At 44.8% G+C, this 19088-nt stretch overlaps 1 protein-coding gene and 1 long non-coding RNA gene across 5 annotated transcripts in view; one reads left to right on the forward strand and one right to left on the reverse strand.

Moving 5' to 3' along the window:
- LOC142796470 (uncharacterized) overlaps nucleotides 1-8017 on the reverse strand; it is a 72321-nt gene extending 64304 nt beyond the window's left edge. For all 4 annotated transcript variants that reach the window (XR_012893861.1, XR_012893860.1, XR_012893859.1 and 1 more), the window contains exon 1: nucleotides 7710-8017. This is a non-coding gene — a long non-coding RNA (uncharacterized LOC142796470). The remainder of the gene's footprint in view (nucleotides 1-7709) is intronic.
- Nucleotides 1-19088, forward strand: part of LOC119169629 (cell adhesion molecule Dscam1-like) — a 138265-nt gene that overhangs the window by 82891 nt on the left and 36286 nt on the right. Inside the window, exons 3-10 of the mRNA XM_075887178.1 lie at nucleotides 1517-1678; nucleotides 2120-2272; nucleotides 12210-12503; nucleotides 13301-13567; nucleotides 14822-15003; nucleotides 16570-16795; nucleotides 17964-18125; nucleotides 18200-18399. Coding sequence (XP_075743293.1) covers nucleotides 1517-1678; nucleotides 2120-2272; nucleotides 12210-12503; nucleotides 13301-13567; nucleotides 14822-15003; nucleotides 16570-16795; nucleotides 17964-18125; nucleotides 18200-18399 — 1646 coding nt within the window. The remainder of the gene's footprint in view (nucleotides 1-1516; nucleotides 1679-2119; nucleotides 2273-12209; nucleotides 12504-13300; nucleotides 13568-14821; nucleotides 15004-16569; nucleotides 16796-17963; nucleotides 18126-18199; nucleotides 18400-19088) is intronic.

Here is a 19088-nt window from a genome sequence, read left to right on the forward strand (position 1 = left end):
GAAGAGTTGTAACTTAGAAACATTGAAAACACAAGTCAGTATAAGACTTTTTATCATTTTTGCACAGTATGAGCAAATTGTTCCTAAAAAAAGACGCACGAGTGACTGCTACACCGAAACAATAAGCAAAAAAAGAGCGAAGTGACAAAGTGACACAATAAACAGAATAAAATGTGCCCACAAAGTTCTATACAAACGAGCTAGCGCTTAACATAGCAAAGCAATACAACTCAGACACACAGAAGAAATTAGATGCAGTGCGAATAATAATAACAATAATAACAAGAACAAATAAATCAGACGATGGCTGGCCGATTCGCTATCACTTTCATGAATTAAAAAGATAGTTGAAGATAATGCAGCTTTATCGGCCAGCGCGTTCTACGTCCTGTTCGAGAAAAGGATCAATTTTCGAAAGTAGTGGCTTTACATGAAAATTCTTGAACACTTTTGCTATGGTACCACCACATCATTCCCGATTTTGATGCTTCCTTTCTCTTTCAATCCTCCTCCTTCAATATTTGATGGTTCAATTTGCCTCTATGCTGTGGTTTCTGCAACACAACAGCAATAACCGTCATCTGTCTGAAGGGCTTTTTTTGCTTCGTTGCCTCGCACCCGATACCTTTAGGTGGAGCACGGCGTGCGCTAAAGGGGCAGTATCATTCTCGAGAGAAAGATAACAAGCACGTAGCTTTTAAGCAAAGAAACGCAAGTACGCAGAAGAAATCACTACAATTGTTGCTCGGCAAAAGACGCCCTAAAGGGTCGTTTTTATTTTTGTGTATATTCAAACCGAACAAAGTGCCTTAAGAGCCTGTGCACGTGTGTATATTGCGTGTGTGCATGTGTATACTGTGTATACATATGTAGATTGTCTATGTCGTATATGCAGAGAGACAAATTTGTCTTTTGGTCTTGTGAGAGATATTCTGAAGCCAAGTTATAAGGCAGCTGTTACACGGACTCTTTATTCTGAACGAAGCTAACACTGGTCCAGGTTCGTCAAACTGTTATAAAAACTTTTTCAGACATAATCTTTATACTAATCCAATGCTAGCAGGCGCCTGTTTTTTTTTCTTTGGTCGTGAATTTACTTGGCTATCACAGCAGCAAAGCTCAATCAGTTCTCTCAGAGCTTACAGCAAAGCTGACTGAGAACTGATGAAGATGTTGCAATAGTTTATTCACAACATTTTTGAACTGCTTGTTTCTCAACTATTCCTACACAGGGCTCATGGTGTGTAACACAATTTTCTCCTTTTCCACCGAGCCATTGTCATCTGAATACAATCATACTCACAAATCCCCCCCCCCCCTATTTTTGTTTGCGATGCCATACATAGCGCGAAAAGACCATTTCTCAGCCCAGCGCTCCCTTCAGATGAAAATGATAGACATGCGTTTGCCTACTGTAACTCGAACGCGAAGTCGGGCGTAAACGCAAAATGAACGCAAAATAGACTTCACTACAATTCACGTGTGTGTTTCTTTCTTTATCTCTTTATGCACGCAGCAGTGAACCAGGAGTTCGATGTACAAGTGTACGACGAGTTCGTTATCAAAGGCAACACGGGCGTCTTACGCTGCCAGATACCGAGCTTCGTCAAGGAATACGTCTCGGTGACGTCATGGGTGCGGGACGATGGACTCGTCATACACGCCGACACAGATTCAAGTGAGATGATTCTCTCAACTACGCTGATGAGCCCATTATAATGATTACAAAGTTTCTTTGCTAAGTCCTGAATTATGCGGCCAAACGAAGAGTAGTGAGTGCGTTCACAAATATTTTGGTGAACGTTTTGAGCATAATTCTGAACTGTCTAGGAGATATATTTTCACTTGACTTGCACTGTTCCCGAAAAAAAAAGAAGTTATGTTTAATTGCTTTCGGATAGTCCTAAATCGCCTCGTAATAACTTTTTTTGAGGAGGCGCGTTAGCTCTTATGTGGGTCGCGCGACTCTCAGAAAACATTGCAATGATTACAGAAGAGAGTTGGAGTTGACGTGTCTATTTAAAGAGAGTCATACACACGGCAATTCAGGAGTCTCTAAAAAGAATGAAAGGACTTTTTCGGTCTTCTTAGATTGTACTGTACATAACCGGTGACGCAGGTGGTCGCTACACTGTGTTTCCATCTGGTGAGCTACACGTCCGCCAAGTGGACACGAGCATGGACAGCCACCGCAAGTACTATTGTCAGGCCAAGCACAGACTCACGGGAAAAGTCTTTAGGAGCTCTACAGTTGCCAGACTGATCATCATTGGTACGTAACCTGTTTTGTGTTCTTGCTTCACTAACTGATGAAAAAATGTGTAACCATGACCTTTTTTGTGTCATGTAAATACGGGGTTCATTGTATGACAAACCAGCTGGTACATGAACGAAACCTGCAAATTAAAAGAATACAATCTTTCTCACAGTATAGTCTTACTATCTGTAATCAATGTTTCAGAGCGTAGAAGAGGCAGTGATTCAAATATATGCATAAGAAGGCTTGCAAGAAAGGGATTCCTAACTCTCATACTAAAATATTGAAATTCTTAAGCGAGAAAATTAACCCTGCTTATCCTAACTATCTAACCGAATGAAATTTAGTAGCGAATATTTTTTGTGCACCATTATTTTTCCGCTGCCGAACTGGCGCCTAATTTTACCCTCCGATGGTCTGTGTTGCACGGGCTTAAATAATATACGGATATTACATGCACTCAGGCAGCGAACAGTTCAAAAATTGGCGGTAAGAATGTAGACGTACGCAAAAGCAAGGTCCTTAGGCAAGCTAACGACCTGTAGACATTGGGGGAACGAGATTGCAAATGAATGCCCCCCCCCCTCTCAAACCCCACTTCCGCATGTTCAATATTCATCTTTAAGTGCTTAGTAGTATAACTACCGTTTTTGTCACATCCTAAACAGTGTAATCAGTGTTTAGATGACTTCTAGAACAACGGCTACTCATCATAATCAGCATGACACTCATATCAATACTTGCCCGTATGGAAGTAGCGAGAGTGTTTTTTGCAGAAAGGTGGGAAAGGGGTTTGGGGTGAAACCATATTTTATGTATATTATGCGTGCGTTTGTATGTATTTGCATGTGTACGCGCAAGCAACATTGAAAAATAACAGAAAGGGCTTTAAGCCCGCCTCCTTTACTGAACGCGGCTCGATAGTTGGTTGCTCAACAGCTGTATAAAAGGGTGTGCCATTATAATCACCTAAATAATGAACCAAATAATCAAACAACTGAAGTTTCCTCGCGCTGGCGCTTTGCATCGCGGTATATATTGAAGAAGAAAATAGAGTTAGTTTATTAAGCACATAAAATGCTATATAAACAGGGACTCCACATAAACACACATGGTAGTGTATATTTCAATGTGTTCTTATTACCATCTTTGAAAAACCGAACGAGAACTACAACTTCGTACAATAATATGGGAGGCTTTAACCTCTTTGAGCCACGATACGACTATGAGAGATGCCGTATAGTCGTGGGCTCCGGACGTTTAGATTACTTGGTCTTCTCTATAGCGCACTTGAATCTAAATACACGGTCCACAAACATTTTCGGCTCCATCGAAAATGCCGCCGCCGCCGCCGCCGGGATTCGATCGCGCGACCTTCAGGGTGGCACTCCAGTGCCATAACCACTAGAACACCGCGTTGGGGCTACAGAACCATGCAGTGAAAGCAGTGTCGTTTGTGTCGTAATTATGTTGTAAAGCGACAGTGCGATGGTGATATTGATTAGTTGGTTTCTGCAGCAAAATGGTCAATTGTGGCCATAGAGTGGTATATCTGTGATGCTGGCACTGACGAATGAGTTACGATGATAGGATTGAATATCGCTGCAAAGTGGCCCCAAATCAATCTGCAGACACCAAACTGAAGCTTCGATTAGCGTTGGCGAGTAATCTGCTTAAGATACTCGTTCTCGCAAAGTTGGGCTGGATGTGTACCGTTTGAGCTTCTACCGAAAAAGGACGAACTCGTCCACGCCTCGATAGATCGTTGTTTGCCAGCTATACTCGCTATCAAAGCGCCAGGCTCAGCCGTTCTTGTTGTTCACCAAACTTTACGTTGCGGAGCCGCTTTGCGGCACTCTTGTTTACGTGCAGACGAGTTGGAGCCCCGTTTGTTATCTTTATTCCAAACAGCGCAGAAACTAGCCGCAGGAACAGGTTTAACCACCATTTATTATCGCGCACACTAGTCCTGGAGTAATAATAACTTCCAGGTGCTTTAGAACCAACGCAAAAATGATTTCAAAACAAGCACTTTAGTGCTTGTTTTGACAATGCGGTACAGTTAAGATCCTGATCTCTGTCTTTTGTATTTTTTAATGTATCCCAGTTGTTTTCATGCCACACCAGGTTAATCGCTCCACATCATCACAGCTAAGGGGGGGGGGGTAAACAACAAGAGGGAAGGCAGGGAGGTTAACCAGACACATGCCCGGTTTGCTACCCTACGCTGGGGGAATAGGAAGGGGACATAAAGATGAGAGAGAGGAAAGAGAAGAGAAAGAGAGAGAGAGAGGTCACAGCTAAATTAAAAAGAAAGTGAAGAAGGTGACTGACCACTTAGTAACGCAAATAGTTATCGAGAGCATGTCTAACAAAATCTCGCTTTAAAAACTTATTTTAATCTAGTCGGTTTGTGTAAAGCTCTTCTAGCTTATATACGTCATTTTGCCATGTAGCTCGAAACTAGCGCAGCGAGCATCGCGTGCAGGTGATGTTCCCACTCTGCTGTCAAAATTGCTGCCAAAAAGGGAGACATGGTGTGTAGGCCATACGAAAAGCAAGATCGTTCGGGGAACATGCATTCGCAACGAAAAAAAAATAATCATATTATTGTTTGTAAAAAAAAAGTGACACCGGTACTGCAAGACAATTTTGTTTTGGTTCACTTGCCCCTGTCAGTAGCTGTTGATTTGCCTCGTTCAATGTATGCAAATTTCTGCAGCAGAACTATGCAAATTACCACATTGTTTTTGCTCGGACGTTGTGCTCCTTGGTTTCTCTCTTACATTATGCCCAAAGGAACAGTGACACACACACACACACACATATATATATATATATATATATATATATATATGTTTGTAACAGCCAAATGCGTATATATATATATATATATATATATACGCATTTGCCTGTTACAATTTGGTGCACGAAGAATACAATGCGCATGCGCTTCGACCTGTCGCATTTTCAGCGACTGTTTATTCAAATTGACCTCCTTAACTATGCTCTCACAAAATCTTTCTTGCTGTCATTCATGCTCTGACAATTTTCGTCTTTCATTTTATGTTCTTCAAATGTTACAGCCTTTAGGACATTTTTCGCTTACAAAAACACTGCGGAGTGAGAAAATTTTATCGGCTTGCAATCGTAAATGAACGAGGGGGTGGTGAGAAAAAAAAAGAAAATACGTCTAGCAGCGCATACGGGATTCATAAATCATAGGCAGTTCCGCAACAGCTTTTCTCCCGAAGTTAGGTTCTTGACGCATCTTGAAACAGCCCAACATGTGTGCTTCGGCTTTCTAATATCCTGTTACTATTTTTCTTGATGAAAGTAGGTCACACAATAAAAGACTTCCTCTTGATTTCATTTTCGAGTGAGCTTCGCATTTTAAGAGCGGTGTGCTTTCCGCATTCCACTACTGTCCCGGGTAGTGATCATCTTATTCATGAACTGGTACCGGCTTGCTCCATCTTCAACTTTTGCGTTGCTTCTACAACATGCGCGCCGATTTGTCCGGCATGGAATACAAAAGCTATGATGGGGCAGCCTGTTCCGTGTCCGAACATTACGTAAAATTACTTAACATGTTATCACTGAACTGAAATCGCGTAACATCACGTAACAGCTATAGTAACTAGACATGTTCCTGCTGCAAACGTTGACTTAGTATCCTCTTAAGAGTATAACTCAAGAGCATTTTCGCCTTTTACCCGGTATGCAGATGGGCCAACTGTAGCGACACAAATGGTAGCCAAGCACGGCGTACACGTGATTAGTATTCAAATAAGGCAGACGCTCTTATTGGTATCTTATATGGTTGGAAAGTAAAGTGCGAAGAATAGATTGATAATTGTGGACTGCTTTATCATTGTTTGATGACAGGTTTTACCGTGGCTCAATATCTTACGTCATCTTATTGTCAAAATCTTACGAGAGTGCCTTAACGAGTCGCTCGATGGGTTAACGAAGGGAAGCAAACAGATCAGCAACCATACTTGTGTCTGTCGTCTTTCTTACGTCCCATGGTTGAACTTATTGCTTAGCTACCTCCCTTACTCTTTATCGTTCCTCGCCGTAATCGCATTAGTACATCCTTTCGAGCAGGTCAGCTTAGCCTAATGCTCCTTCCGAGAAATTTGATCTCACATTAATAGGAAAAGTGAGAGAGAGAGAGGAAGAGCATAACGCGACCAGATTATACGCATGCCGTGATTCGCGGTAATACACTCTCAGCCAGACGCGGGTGGATGGTAAGTCCTATGCAGTGACATGGACATTAAAACTACGGACCACAATCTAGTTTTCTCCAGTGTGACCTAATACTTTTTTTGAAGCATTCCTGTGAGAAAGCCCCAAAATAACTTTCATTTTTCTTCTCACTGCCTGCGTATTAATCAGCATTTTCATAGTCTTTCCTGTGACAGTAGCGAGTTTATGTTGAAAATTAAAGCAAATGCACGCACCGAAGTTTTTTCCTGAATGTCCCTATAGAAATACTGTCACACGATCATGACGTTCATGAAGGAAGCAGTCGGCGTGTTCAAGACGAAACTGGGCGAACCTGTGCGCGCCAAACAAAAAGTCAGACTACAAGCTACATACCAGAACACAGCCAGCTCAGTGCGTGTTGCCATATTGAAAAGCGCGTCGCGCCATCTGTTGCCAGCGCGGAGAAGCAACCCCCTGCACTGCCACGCGAGCAGACGCTCCGCCAATCAAACGCAAAACCTTACAGCCCGAGTCCGGCTGTAAGCCTGTTTCACGCTCTTCCCCTCCTGAAATTTTGGGCTGATTTCGTGTGAAACATTGACAAGACCTTCGTCGACAGTCTGAAATGTCTACAGCACGTGCATTGCAGAGCGCGGAAGCAGCTTCATCAGGTACGTACTATCGCGATTGAAAGAAACGCGAACAATGGAAGGCGTTGCTTTCAACCCTGTCAAACTGCGCCGTGCCTTGGCTGCGGCTAGGCAGAATTTGTGCAGTAAGGCGGCCTCAAAGCAGCGCTAGAATCTCGCTCCAATTTGCGCTCATGCACTGCATGTGTTTATCGATTGCCAGTCATGTCGAGCACTCGGAATACACACGCGGTGCGGAAGTGCCAGCGAGAACAAGATTTTAAAATGCTACGATAACGTCGACCAAAAGCGCAGATTCGCCTAGTGACAGCTCAAGGCATGTCGCAGCTCGACTGAGTCGCAAGCCATGCTTTCCGCGCCGTTCGCGTCTCTTTGCATCGCAATAGTACGCAGTTACACTTGTACTAAACGTGCGCGGCGTGCATCCACGCCTGGGTCGCAATATATATCCTATTATTGGCATGCGGCCTGCGAAACACTACGGCAATGATTTCGTGCCGCTTACTAAAGACATGCGGCACGCAATTCGCTGCTGTGAAGCGGAAAAGTTGGCGTCGCAATTGATTAAACACGATAAGTATACTTACTCGTATACTTTTCTGGGCTCGTAGTTTTTCCTGCTGATTGCGACTATATCCACCACTGGCGACGCAGCTCAGCGCTTTTTGTTGCTCGTGGAAATCGATGAAAGGTGAAAACCCCGCACCAACACGATTCCCGTGGTGCGCTGTGAAATTCAGAGGCAGTGCTCAGCAATATCTTCCTCTTGTGCTGGTGGTTGTCGCATCCGAAGACGGCGTAGTGGCACGCGGATTACTTCTTGTAAGGGGGCGCAGCGTGAACAGGTGCTTTATCGCGTTTTTAACTCCAAGAGCCACTGCTTACCATGCTGGCGATAAACAAAAAAATTATGGCGTCTCTGGGAGCGAGAGTATATTCTGCCGAAGGCGCTTGGGTGCGAGATAGACGTGCTCTCGTCTGTACGCTGATAACCGCCAACAGCGTGTCGGCCGTCGATAATCTGATATGCTGTGAGGTGCGTTGGCATTTAAACGTGAGGCATCGAGCATTCAAGCCTTAATCGCTGGTACTCTCTCGCATTAACTCGACTACTCGTGTCCTGCGAGTAATTTTAAGAGAATGTGCTCAGACGATCGCAAAACTTCTAAAACATTGTGGTGCGTTGGGTTCTGAGCGTTGCTAGCAGTCTCTTTGCGGGTAAAACCTGGTGAAGTTAAAAGATAGCACTAAACACGTATGGCAATACTTAACAGCAGTGAAAATGCATGAGGGCAGCGTTATGCAGCTTCCATAGAGCGAAAACAAAGATGTGACCTCTCGTAACTTGGTACCTGCCACCAGTAAAAGTAATGTTCAAGAAAACTAATCAAAATGTATTAGGAAGCACTGTAGACGACGCTTTAAAGAGCCAATAGAGGCTTTTTTAAGCTTCTCCATAAACTTCCTTCCGCTAACGTGTTACCGGATACCGATTTGCGTTTGCTGTCTTACCGGAAGTTATGTTTTTCAATGTTTTAGCTGCAATATATGTATACGTAATCATCTGCGTGCGTACGTTAACACGTTCACATTTACGTTTCCGCAAACTAATAATGGTGAGGCTAGCCGCATTTAAACGCTATTTAACTTAGGTAGAGTTGAATCATGGCTGCGGTAAAATCACGAGACTTCTTTTTTACTGTGTACAGTATCCTCATATGCAGAAAATACAATGTTACTGCAACGATGGTGTTAACATCTTATGGCACTTCGTACAACCACAGTCATAAACACGTTGATTTACGCGTAATATTTTTGAGGCGAAAGTGATTAAATGATTTAAAGAGTAACGCATTCGTAATAACCCCGGTGCGCCGTTTTTACGCCAGAGGTACAATGTATGTTGCTCCTGCAAAAACAATTCTTTGATTACCTGGTTCAGTATGGTCCCACTAGATGGCGCGGCTGAAAGAATGTAATCGCCATTAGCGCTGGTACTTCGTCTTATTTTCACTCGACAACTTGAATCTCTGTACAGCACATACCGAGAGTTCCTACGAACGAATGATTTATTGATTGATTGATTGATATGTGGGGTTTAACGTCCCAAAACCACTATATCATTATGAGAGACGCCGTAGTGGAGGGCTCCGGAAATTCCGACCACCTGGGGTTCTTTAACGTGCACCCAAATCTGAGCACACGGGCCTACAACATTTCCGCCTCTATAGGAAATGCAGCCGGGATTTGAACCCGCGACCTGCGGGTCTACGAACGAATGAGATATGGGAGATAGGGCCGCAAACGTGAAGCCTATACAGCGGGTACTTTACGGTACGCAAAGGTTTACGTTCTGTGAAAACCCGTGCACGCGCAGATTCTACCTGGTATCCAATAACACGGTAACACAAAGAAGAATACGGAGAAGCTGAACGCTTATGTTAAATGGTTCTCAGTCCGCAAATAGGCGTTGGTGATACAGTGCGCATGTGAGAACATGAGATTGCAATACTCAGTAGATTGACACATGCCTCGTGTAGATAAAAAACACTGAACTTTTCATTGCTGTAATTTGCTGAGCTCTTGCGTACTCCTTCATTATATGGGATAGTACTTGTGCAAGTCCTTGCAAGAAGCATTTCCCGTTTTCGCATCGCATTAAGAGGTGCCGTTGGTGCTTCCATTGAAAACGCACACCCGGGCTAACTTATTCGGGCAACATGTAAATCCGGCAAATTTGAAACATTCCCTACTTCAGCCTGTTCATCTTATTTTTCGCTGAGATGAGTACAAGTTCGTGTACTATCGGCATCAAATGAAACGCGAACAGCGGAGTGCGTAGCACAAGCCTTATCAATGCATAGTGCGTGCCGTCGACCAGTCATCGGCACAGACAGGCGTGCACATCCGGTGTAGCAGCACTGCGCAATCCCTCTATAGTGCAATATTTCTGCTTGTTCTCAGGTATGGGATTTGAAAGAAACAAAATAAAAAAAACAGAGGTTAAGCTATTGCAGCCGAACGCGAGTATTGTAGCATGGTTCGTCATCACGGAGTCCATCATCACGGAATTCCTGGCTAATTCTATTTATATTAGACAAATGTAAGTTCATAATGCTTGCGATTTCACACTGTTTCACTTTGTTCCGGTAAAGCGAAACGTTTCGCGCTCTCTCTTCCGAATAAACGCTCGGCATTTAGAGTTAAAGTGATGCGTTTTCGGGTCGGCCTCTGAAAGAAGGGTGCAGGTGAAGCAGCACTGGCGAACGACATACGACGATCGTTTGAAAATCAACCGCAAACCAATTATATTTCTCTTTTCGTTTTATCCTGCCAAATCACCGATTGCACTGCGATGTCGAAGTAAAAGCAAGGAATTTCGAGTGATGCCATCAAAAGCGCTAGGCACGCCCACGACATGGCCACCAATACCACCATACGAAAACTACAGCAGAAACGGAGATAACGCACTGTAGGGGCATCGCGCAGTGCTGCCAAACCGAATGTGCCCGCCTGTCAATGGTGACGACTGGACGGCCAACACTATACTGTTTCTAATGCTTGAAACACGCGCTCCGCTGTTCGGGTTTCATTTGACGCCGATAGTACATGCATACATCCGTATAAATCCACGTACCCGCGTAATCGGTATTTGCTCGAACAAATCATGGCAGTACTTATTTAGGTGCTTATTCATGACTCAAATCTTTGTTCTGTTCATCAGAAGTCATAATGTAACCTTTTTAAAATATTTGCAAGCTTGAAGCAGAATTTCAGGGATTCATACAACAAAGTCGGCATACGATAAACTCTGATAAGTGGAAGCATTTCAGAATTTAACACTGCAGTGCGTGAAGGAGAGCTGATTTCCCCGCTTTCAACAATTCACTGTACAAGTTTGTACCATAGGAATGTCATTGCTACGTGGTACTAACATTGTCTTTGGTTGAATTGGTATAATACGTCGAAAGCATTAGGTACCTATCAGACGCCATATTTTAACTCAAAGAGGAAGAAAATAAGGAAATATCTGAGAAGAAAATAAGGCAGTGCACAGGGCAAGCGCTAAACATCAGCTGGTTTTATTAGGGGAAAAACACGAAAGAGACCACCTAAAGTGCATGTGCGCAGCAGTAGCAGAGCTAATCAAGCATCGATCTGAAATATTTGAACTCATTGCCAAACAATGGAGTAAACGGGTCACTTACACACTCTATGTTCTTGCTTTTGATATGGAAAGCTTCCAGCAACTCTCTTCCCAAGGTATCTCCTCCTTCCGGTGCCTCGTTGAACCCGATGTGTCGCCGTCCCAGCAAACACAAGTGATGCAAAAATCAACATGACGTTATGATCTGACCACATGACGTCATCATGCAGTCACTATTATCTTACATGAGGTTACGTCTCATGGTGACGTTATCACATCATAACGTTGCTTGTTCAAATGTGAGCCAATCCAACCGGAACTGTGAAGCCCCATGGGATAGTGAAACAGCAAAGCTGACGCCATCTTTCGTCATTAATGCTTGGCGATGGCGTTTACCGCTTCAAGCTTCACTTCTCGCGGGTGGTTACGTCAGGTGCCCTCTTTCTCGGGACTGCGGAAAGCCTTGGCCATTCTGAAAGAATGCCCCCCCCCCCCCCCCCCCCCAGAAACAACCACCAACCTCCTCTATACTTCACCAGGCAATGTCTGGCGTGCGCTTTTTACCAAGCCTCCCGGTGCCCTTAGATATCCCCTCTTTTCCCTTCAATGGGTCTTCAGATAAACTTGGTCTTTCCTCCGAGCTGCACCCTCAACCCTCACTCCTGAACAAACCACACACCCCTTCTCTCAGTTCACACCTATACACTTTTTTTTTCTCATCCACACTCGGCGCACCTCCACGTTGTTTCTCCACTTTTCCAGAACAATTGTGAAACTGCCGAGCTCCGCTGAGCGAGACAATGAAGCTATAAGGTCAAGGGTTGATTCAGAATTGCTTCGCTGTTAAAAGAAGATGAACATGTCTTGCGCATTTGAGTCGTGTTTGGGCAAACGCACAAGGGACCGTTGGACTTGGACCGTTCTTGTGTTTTCTGCACAGACACGCACGTGAACACAGCGCCGAGACTGACCGATCGCAGGCCCGTGGTGCGGGCACGCCAAGGAGACAACGTGAAGATACCGTGCGCGGCGCAGGGTTACCCCATTCCCACGTACTCCTGGCACCGACTGGAAGGCGGCTGGAAGGTCTCTCTCGACTCGGCAGGTCGAGTGTCTCAGGCCGACGGAACGCTCCTATTCCGACGCGCCGTGGTTGGCGACGGTGGCAAGTACGTGTGCGTCGTCAACAATTCTATCGGTGAGGACCGGATGGAGACGCAACTCACGATCACAGGTAAACTACCACCAGCGCTTAGCTGTGCTTACTATTGAGATGCATAAATTAGCGCCTGTTTCTTCATCCCTATGAAGTTCTACCACCACCGACTTTCATTCTTTGTTCTGTGTATATGATTTTTATGATGGTGAAGCTAGTTAGTTAATGTCGAACTATTCACCCAGATGGCGACATCAGATATAGCTTGAAATTCCACAGTCCACTTCAGTGATTTGCCTTCGTCGTTTATTAAATAGCAATGAACCTAACACGTCAGCCAGTGATTGTACCACTAGGGCAGAGTTTAGGGGGTTCTGACATTCCGCAAAGTTTCTTCATGCTTTAAGTTTTCGGGGGACACTAATCTATTTACATACTTCCACATCGACCACTGGTGGCTAAAGTTAGCCGTTGTACACATCAAAATTCCGATGAATAAATTTTCTGGTTATGACTCTGCCACCGGGGCTTCTACCAGAAACGAATATGAAATTTGAAGCGACCTTTCTGATCAGATTCTATGCTGCCCATCACGTGACAAATTGACGACTGATGTACAATGGCTTTTCTTTTGCTACATTTGTTATGCGCGAGCAGTACCTAAACACCGGGAGTTTACCGTGCACTCAAAGAGACCCGTGCATACAATATATATATTGAAACTATCATTAGAAACACATCTCTCTTGCGTTTCCATGTGAACCTTCATATATCTCACCAAGCGCACTGATTAATTACAAATAAATTACATACTGTTTGCGACTTTGGTGCAAACATAGCGATACCTTAAGGTGCGCACTACAATGCATTCGCAGCACCACTGACGGCGACGGTTCGTCCGAGGCGAATAGTGGCCACCGAGGGTGCTCCGGCGACGCTGAATTGCACCACCTCCGGTCACCCCGTGTCTTCTGTGGTGTGGCTGAAGAACGGTCAGCCCGTGGTTGCCTCGCGCGTCAAGATGCTCACGCGGGAGAGACTGCACATACCGAACGTGCTGCGGGACGACAAGGGAATGTACCAGTGCTTCGCGCTCAACGATTACGACTGGGCGCAGGGAACGGCCGAAATCACGCTGGGTGGTGAGCACCGAAAGCCATGGCATGATGGAGGTTTTTGATCTGTCCGGTATTCGGGTAACGCAAAGCGCGGCGCTTTACAGAATTGCGTGTGCCCTGGCTACTAACACGTCAAGTGGCGCCATCTATGAAAAATACAGCACAAATAATTAAGACTTTTAATCTATGACCTCCGAGATTTCGTGAGCGCCACTCACTGAGCCTACAGCATTGCTTTGAATAAGTGTCTCAAAAGTGGTGCCGAATGCACACAAGTACTTTGCTTTCAAAGCTTAACAACAAAAGTTGGAAGTAAACAAATGCAACTATACGAAGGTACGGAGCTGTATACACAGACAACCTGACAGCCCCTTGATAGAATCGAGGAGAAGGCAACCGCTCTCAGTGGTGCGGTTATGTTTACTGAGCTCGCGCATGCGCAGTTCACAACCGGTATTTCTGCGCACGCAAAGTATTTCACGTATACCGGCGTGCCGAACAGCCTAAAAACCTCTGTTATTTGCGGCATATAGTTCCGCACGCGCGTATACTAACCACTACACCACACCACGCTACGGTACCGTGTAACAGGAAACTGGCTTGTGTGGGCACCGATGGGTATTTTGCACACGGTGCGAACATTCCTGCAGTTACTCCAGAAAATGGGTGCTTTACCCCACAAGGGGAGTGTGCCCCTACTTGTCGTGCCGTGCGCAATCTTTTGGCCGCATTTCGCCTTTTGGAGAAGCAAAGAGCTCTTTTTTGGGTAATTGCACAGTTCCCCAAGAAAACCTTTTAAAGTGTAAAGATTACCACACCACGATGTATATTTCGAGGGCATCTACCAGGTTTTACGTAGTGCTTAATCGGCAATAATAAAGCACGGTGCCCTTTGTATGAGCCATAGACCTTACATACAAAGTTTAAGAAACTCTCATGAGGCCAATGTTGCGAAAACGCGAAAAATACATCCCGAAATTCATGACTTCACGCGCGAAAATCATGGCCTGAAATTTTAAAATGCAACTTCTACCTTGATTTTCTCCTCTAATAATGAACTTACGTTGATGTAGCTTTTGACATAACAGTTCTTATAGCAGAATTAATCAACCTAAACCGATTCACTGTTTGACTTTAGCGTCCCTTCAAAGAGAGTCGCATAAGTAGGAAATGCGAACTCATAAAAACGTTCAAATTAGTTTTTCTCTCTCATTCCATGCTAAGACAAGGGACATGTTAGCACGTCGTTTGAACGGTGCAACTTTTCTTCTCGTACAGACGATCCTCCTGTACTCGTTCACCGATTTTCGGAGCAGACCGTGGAACCAGGCTCACCGGTGTCACTCAAGTGCGCAGCGACGGGTGCACCCTTGCCTCAAATCACGTGGAGTCTCGACGGAGAGCCTGTCATCGAGAGCATGCGAGTGCGCATTGGGGATTTCGTCACTAACGAGGGACAGGTGCGTTGTTCACCATAGATTACTTGAGGCAGAAGAACACTGGCCTGGCTGATGCGCCTGTCTTACACAGCGTTCGAATTTTTTTTATTCCTTTTCTCAATTCCCAGCACAGAGTAGCCGGCTAGATGCTCGCTAAGCAACTTGTCTTCTACCTCTCCGTTTCCTTTTTTCCTGGTTCCAGCGACGCAGTGTTTAGAGACGCTATTAACGAAGGATACTCTTGTTTCTCATTCAAAGATATCCCGCCATGCACTTCCGGTTGTAAGAATAAGCCTAAACGTATTTTGAAAAATAGAAACATGTGGTTCCGGTTCAAATTGAAAGATATATTAGATTCGTGCTGTATCGGAACCTAAGGTAACTTCGGATAGAGGTTCATTGACATTCAGAATAATAATGAAAGGTGATTAAGTTCTTTGAAATTTCGTGAGCAGCTGGTATCGTTGCGGCACCTGGCGGAAGAGATCTCAACCACGCGGTTTTTTTCTTCGTGGCCTGTGGAATCCGCTTCGTCAGTAAAGTAAACGAGAAATCATCCCCAAGAATACACCAGAGCACACGAACGACGACGCTTGAGTGGTGCCACCAGGTACCTAAGTCGAGGACTAGGCATAGGTCGGTGAACTCACCCGGACTCACTCATACTCAGATCGAGCTGCGAGTCTGAGTCTGGGTGAGTCCAAGTGAGTAGTATTTTTGTGAGTTTGAGTCCCATTGACCCCAGTTGAAGAAAATTTTCTTCAGTGTGAGTCCGAGTCAGTTGGCTCAGGAAAATTTTGTTGAGTCTGAGTTCGACTGAATCCAAAGCGTGAGATATATTTCTTCAATGACTCTGAGTGAGTTTCACTTTACTTTTTTAAATTATCGTCATAAATACTCATCTTCAGATTACTATCACCATTACCTGGATTCACGTTTTTACTCGCGTATTCTTGCACGTATATGAAAGCAGAGTCTTTCATACACCATTTCAATATTTATTGATCAGAGGCGTAAATTGCGTAAGGGCAAGCCTTCACTTCCCCCCCCCCCACAAACTCTTCCTAGGCTGTTTTTATTAAATATATCATACGCTGTCATCTTTTTCAAGAAATGTGACCTCACATTGGTTTACGACCGTTCATAACTTTTATTTGAAGGCAGTGTATCAAAAGGCGCCAAAAAGAGAACCCATTACTTGGGATATTGATGCTATAGAGCATTTACATCATGGTTGAACAACGTAATTCTAGGTTAACGGACTCGCTAGTCGACTCGGACTCACTCAGACTCAGATTGAGCCGTAACCCTGAGTCAAGGTGAGTTCGGGTGCGTAATATTTTATAGAGTCCGAGTGAGTCCGGCTGAAGAACATTTTTATGAGTGTGAGTTCGAGTAAGTCCAGCTGCGAAAAAAAAACCGTCGAGTGTGAGTTCGAGTGAGTTCAATGCACGAGAAATATTCCGCAAGTCTGTGTGAGCTCCATGAGTTCTGCCGACCTGTGGGACTAGGGTCACCTCCAGCATTTTCTTTTGCTTTGCTGCCCTCACGAACAAGCAGGGGACATCTGGCGTACAACCATCGCAGGTGAACAGCTTCGTGAACGTAACGGCTGCGACAACCGAGGACGGCGGCCGATACCAGTGCCACGCGAGCAACGACGTGGAAACTGTGTCCCACGGAGCGCGCATGAACGTCAGGGGTCATCCGTTCGTTCGTGTCATGCGCAACGTGTCCGTTCTGGCAGGACGCACGCTGATCGTCCACTGTCCGGCCGCCGGATACCCGCTCACCCAGATATTCTGGCACAAAGGTGAGTGCCAAGAAAAGCAGTAACTCAATGATTTAGCAGAAATACTCTACCAAACTAAGCAGTGTAAAACAACAAAAATACTACTGCTACTGCTACTAGTACTCCTCCTCCTCCTCATCCTCCCCCTACTACTACTACTATTACTACTACCACTACAATATTGATAGTAATATTAACAATACTAATAACGGGAAGACAAAGAATAGGGGCTAAAAAGCCGTCAAGGAGGTAATTGGTGATACATTGTTACTCATAAGATTGTAGCGCAACATTTGACGAGGGCAAGAAGTAAGAATAGTAATAGAGTGAAAACAACTACTTTACTAAGAATTACAATAAGGATTTGGGCATTACGTGATGAAACCCCGATATTGGTATGAGGCGCGCCGGGAGGAAGAACTCCTCAAATGTATATCTGTCGTGCGTTTGACACCGCACAAGCCCCGCCACGGTGGTCTAGTGGCTAAGGTACTCAGCTGCTGACCCGCAGGTCGCGGGTTCAAATCCCGGCTGCGGCGGCTGCATTTCCGATGGAGGCGGAAATGTTGTAGGCCCGTGTGCTCAGATTTGGGTGCACGTTAAAGAACCCCAGGTGGTCGAAATTTCCGCAGCCCTCCACTACGGCATCTCTCATAATCAAATGGTGGTTTTGGGACGTTAAGCACCACATATCAATCAATCGCGCAACGAACGAGCCTCTAGCAATTCGCCTTCATTTTCTTTTTTTTTTCTTTTCCAATCTTACCCTCTCTATATCTTTTATTCCTCATACCCCATTTTTGTGCTGACCTGTCGAGGTGTCTTTGTAAGGAGAGACAGTCACGGGTCAGCACTTTTCTTTTCTTCTGTTATAACCACACACACACGCACACACACACGCACACACACACACACACACACACACACACACACACACACACACACACACACACACACACATATATATATATATATATATATATATATATATATATATATATATATATATATATATATATATATATATATATATATATATATATATATATATATATATAAGAGCTGTTACACAGAAGCGGACAAGTAACCTCCATCCGGTTGTAACTTCAGCATAGTAGTGGCCTAATGTATAAGCTATAGCATCCCCACTCTTCTTATTTCTTCATGCGTCTACATTTACGAGCTACAGGGGACGCCCGGCTCCCGCAGAGCAAGCGCCAGAGCATGTTCCGAAACGGCACGCTCGCCGTGCATCGTGTAGAGCGGAATGCCGACGAAGGTTTCTACAGATGCACGGCCACAGGTCCCTCCGGGAGGTCTGCCTCCAGGGAACTCTACGTTAGCGTCATGGGTGAGTGCCACCAGTCGAGTGGTGCTTGTTTTACACCGGTTTCATTCTCGCTTTATTTATTCTTTCGTGTCCAGTGGCACCCGTTGTGGGTCCCTTCGCGTTTCCGGCGAACTTGAAAGAAGGCATGCGGGCCATCGTCACCTGCTCCGTGCTCGAAGGGGACAGCCCAGTGCGCATCCGATGGCTCAAGGATGGTGCGCCCGTAGCGCCGGACGGCAGGAACGTCAAGGTCGAATCGAGCAACGAATATTCTTCCACGCTCTTCATCAAACAGGCGAGAGCCTTCTTAATCAATTGAAGTAATTTACAAAACCACCCCAAGTTTTTTTTTGTGTGTGTGTTTCCGCGAATTTTCTTTCTTCATTATTCTTTCCTTATTTTCTCTCATTTTTGTCGATTTTGCCAAACTGTTTTGTTGTCATTCTAGAAAGCATTTGCGGGTCTTAAGAGAATATTTTCTTATTATGCTTCCTGTTTTTAATAAACTTCGCACTTAGCTTATAATTCATTTTGGTGGTGCCGCGCGTTCCGCAACGATAGAGGCATCACGCTGTCCAATGGAAGGCTGCTATTCCCTGCTCCGGACTCGAACAACAGTTAAGGGCAGTCCAATGAACCCGCGACCCAGCATAGTGACTTAGTCTTTGTGTTCTGGTGTAGAAGTGCTGCGAAAAGTGCTACAGCACGTTCTGACGAACTATATCAAAGTTATCTTTTCAATACATCTGTCCATCCGTCTTCACAGCTATGCCGGTGTTGTGCCCTTTTCGTCTGCTTCCTGCCTATTTTGTATTGTACATGCTCTCATATAAAATATTGAAAAACGTAGTACTCCAAATGGAGCCGAACACCCTTGCCTCATCCTGCCGTATAGTGCCCTCTTTGGGTGTTCGAAAATCCCAATTTCAGCAGCATTGTATTTGTGTAAGACGCTTTTGCTTTTTTTTTCATACGTCGTAGGTA

This window comes from Rhipicephalus microplus, chromosome 2, assembly GCF_043290135.1.
Source record: "Rhipicephalus microplus isolate Deutch F79 chromosome 2, USDA_Rmic, whole genome shotgun sequence".
Taxonomy (NCBI): domain Eukaryota; kingdom Metazoa; phylum Arthropoda; class Arachnida; order Ixodida; family Ixodidae; genus Rhipicephalus; species Rhipicephalus microplus.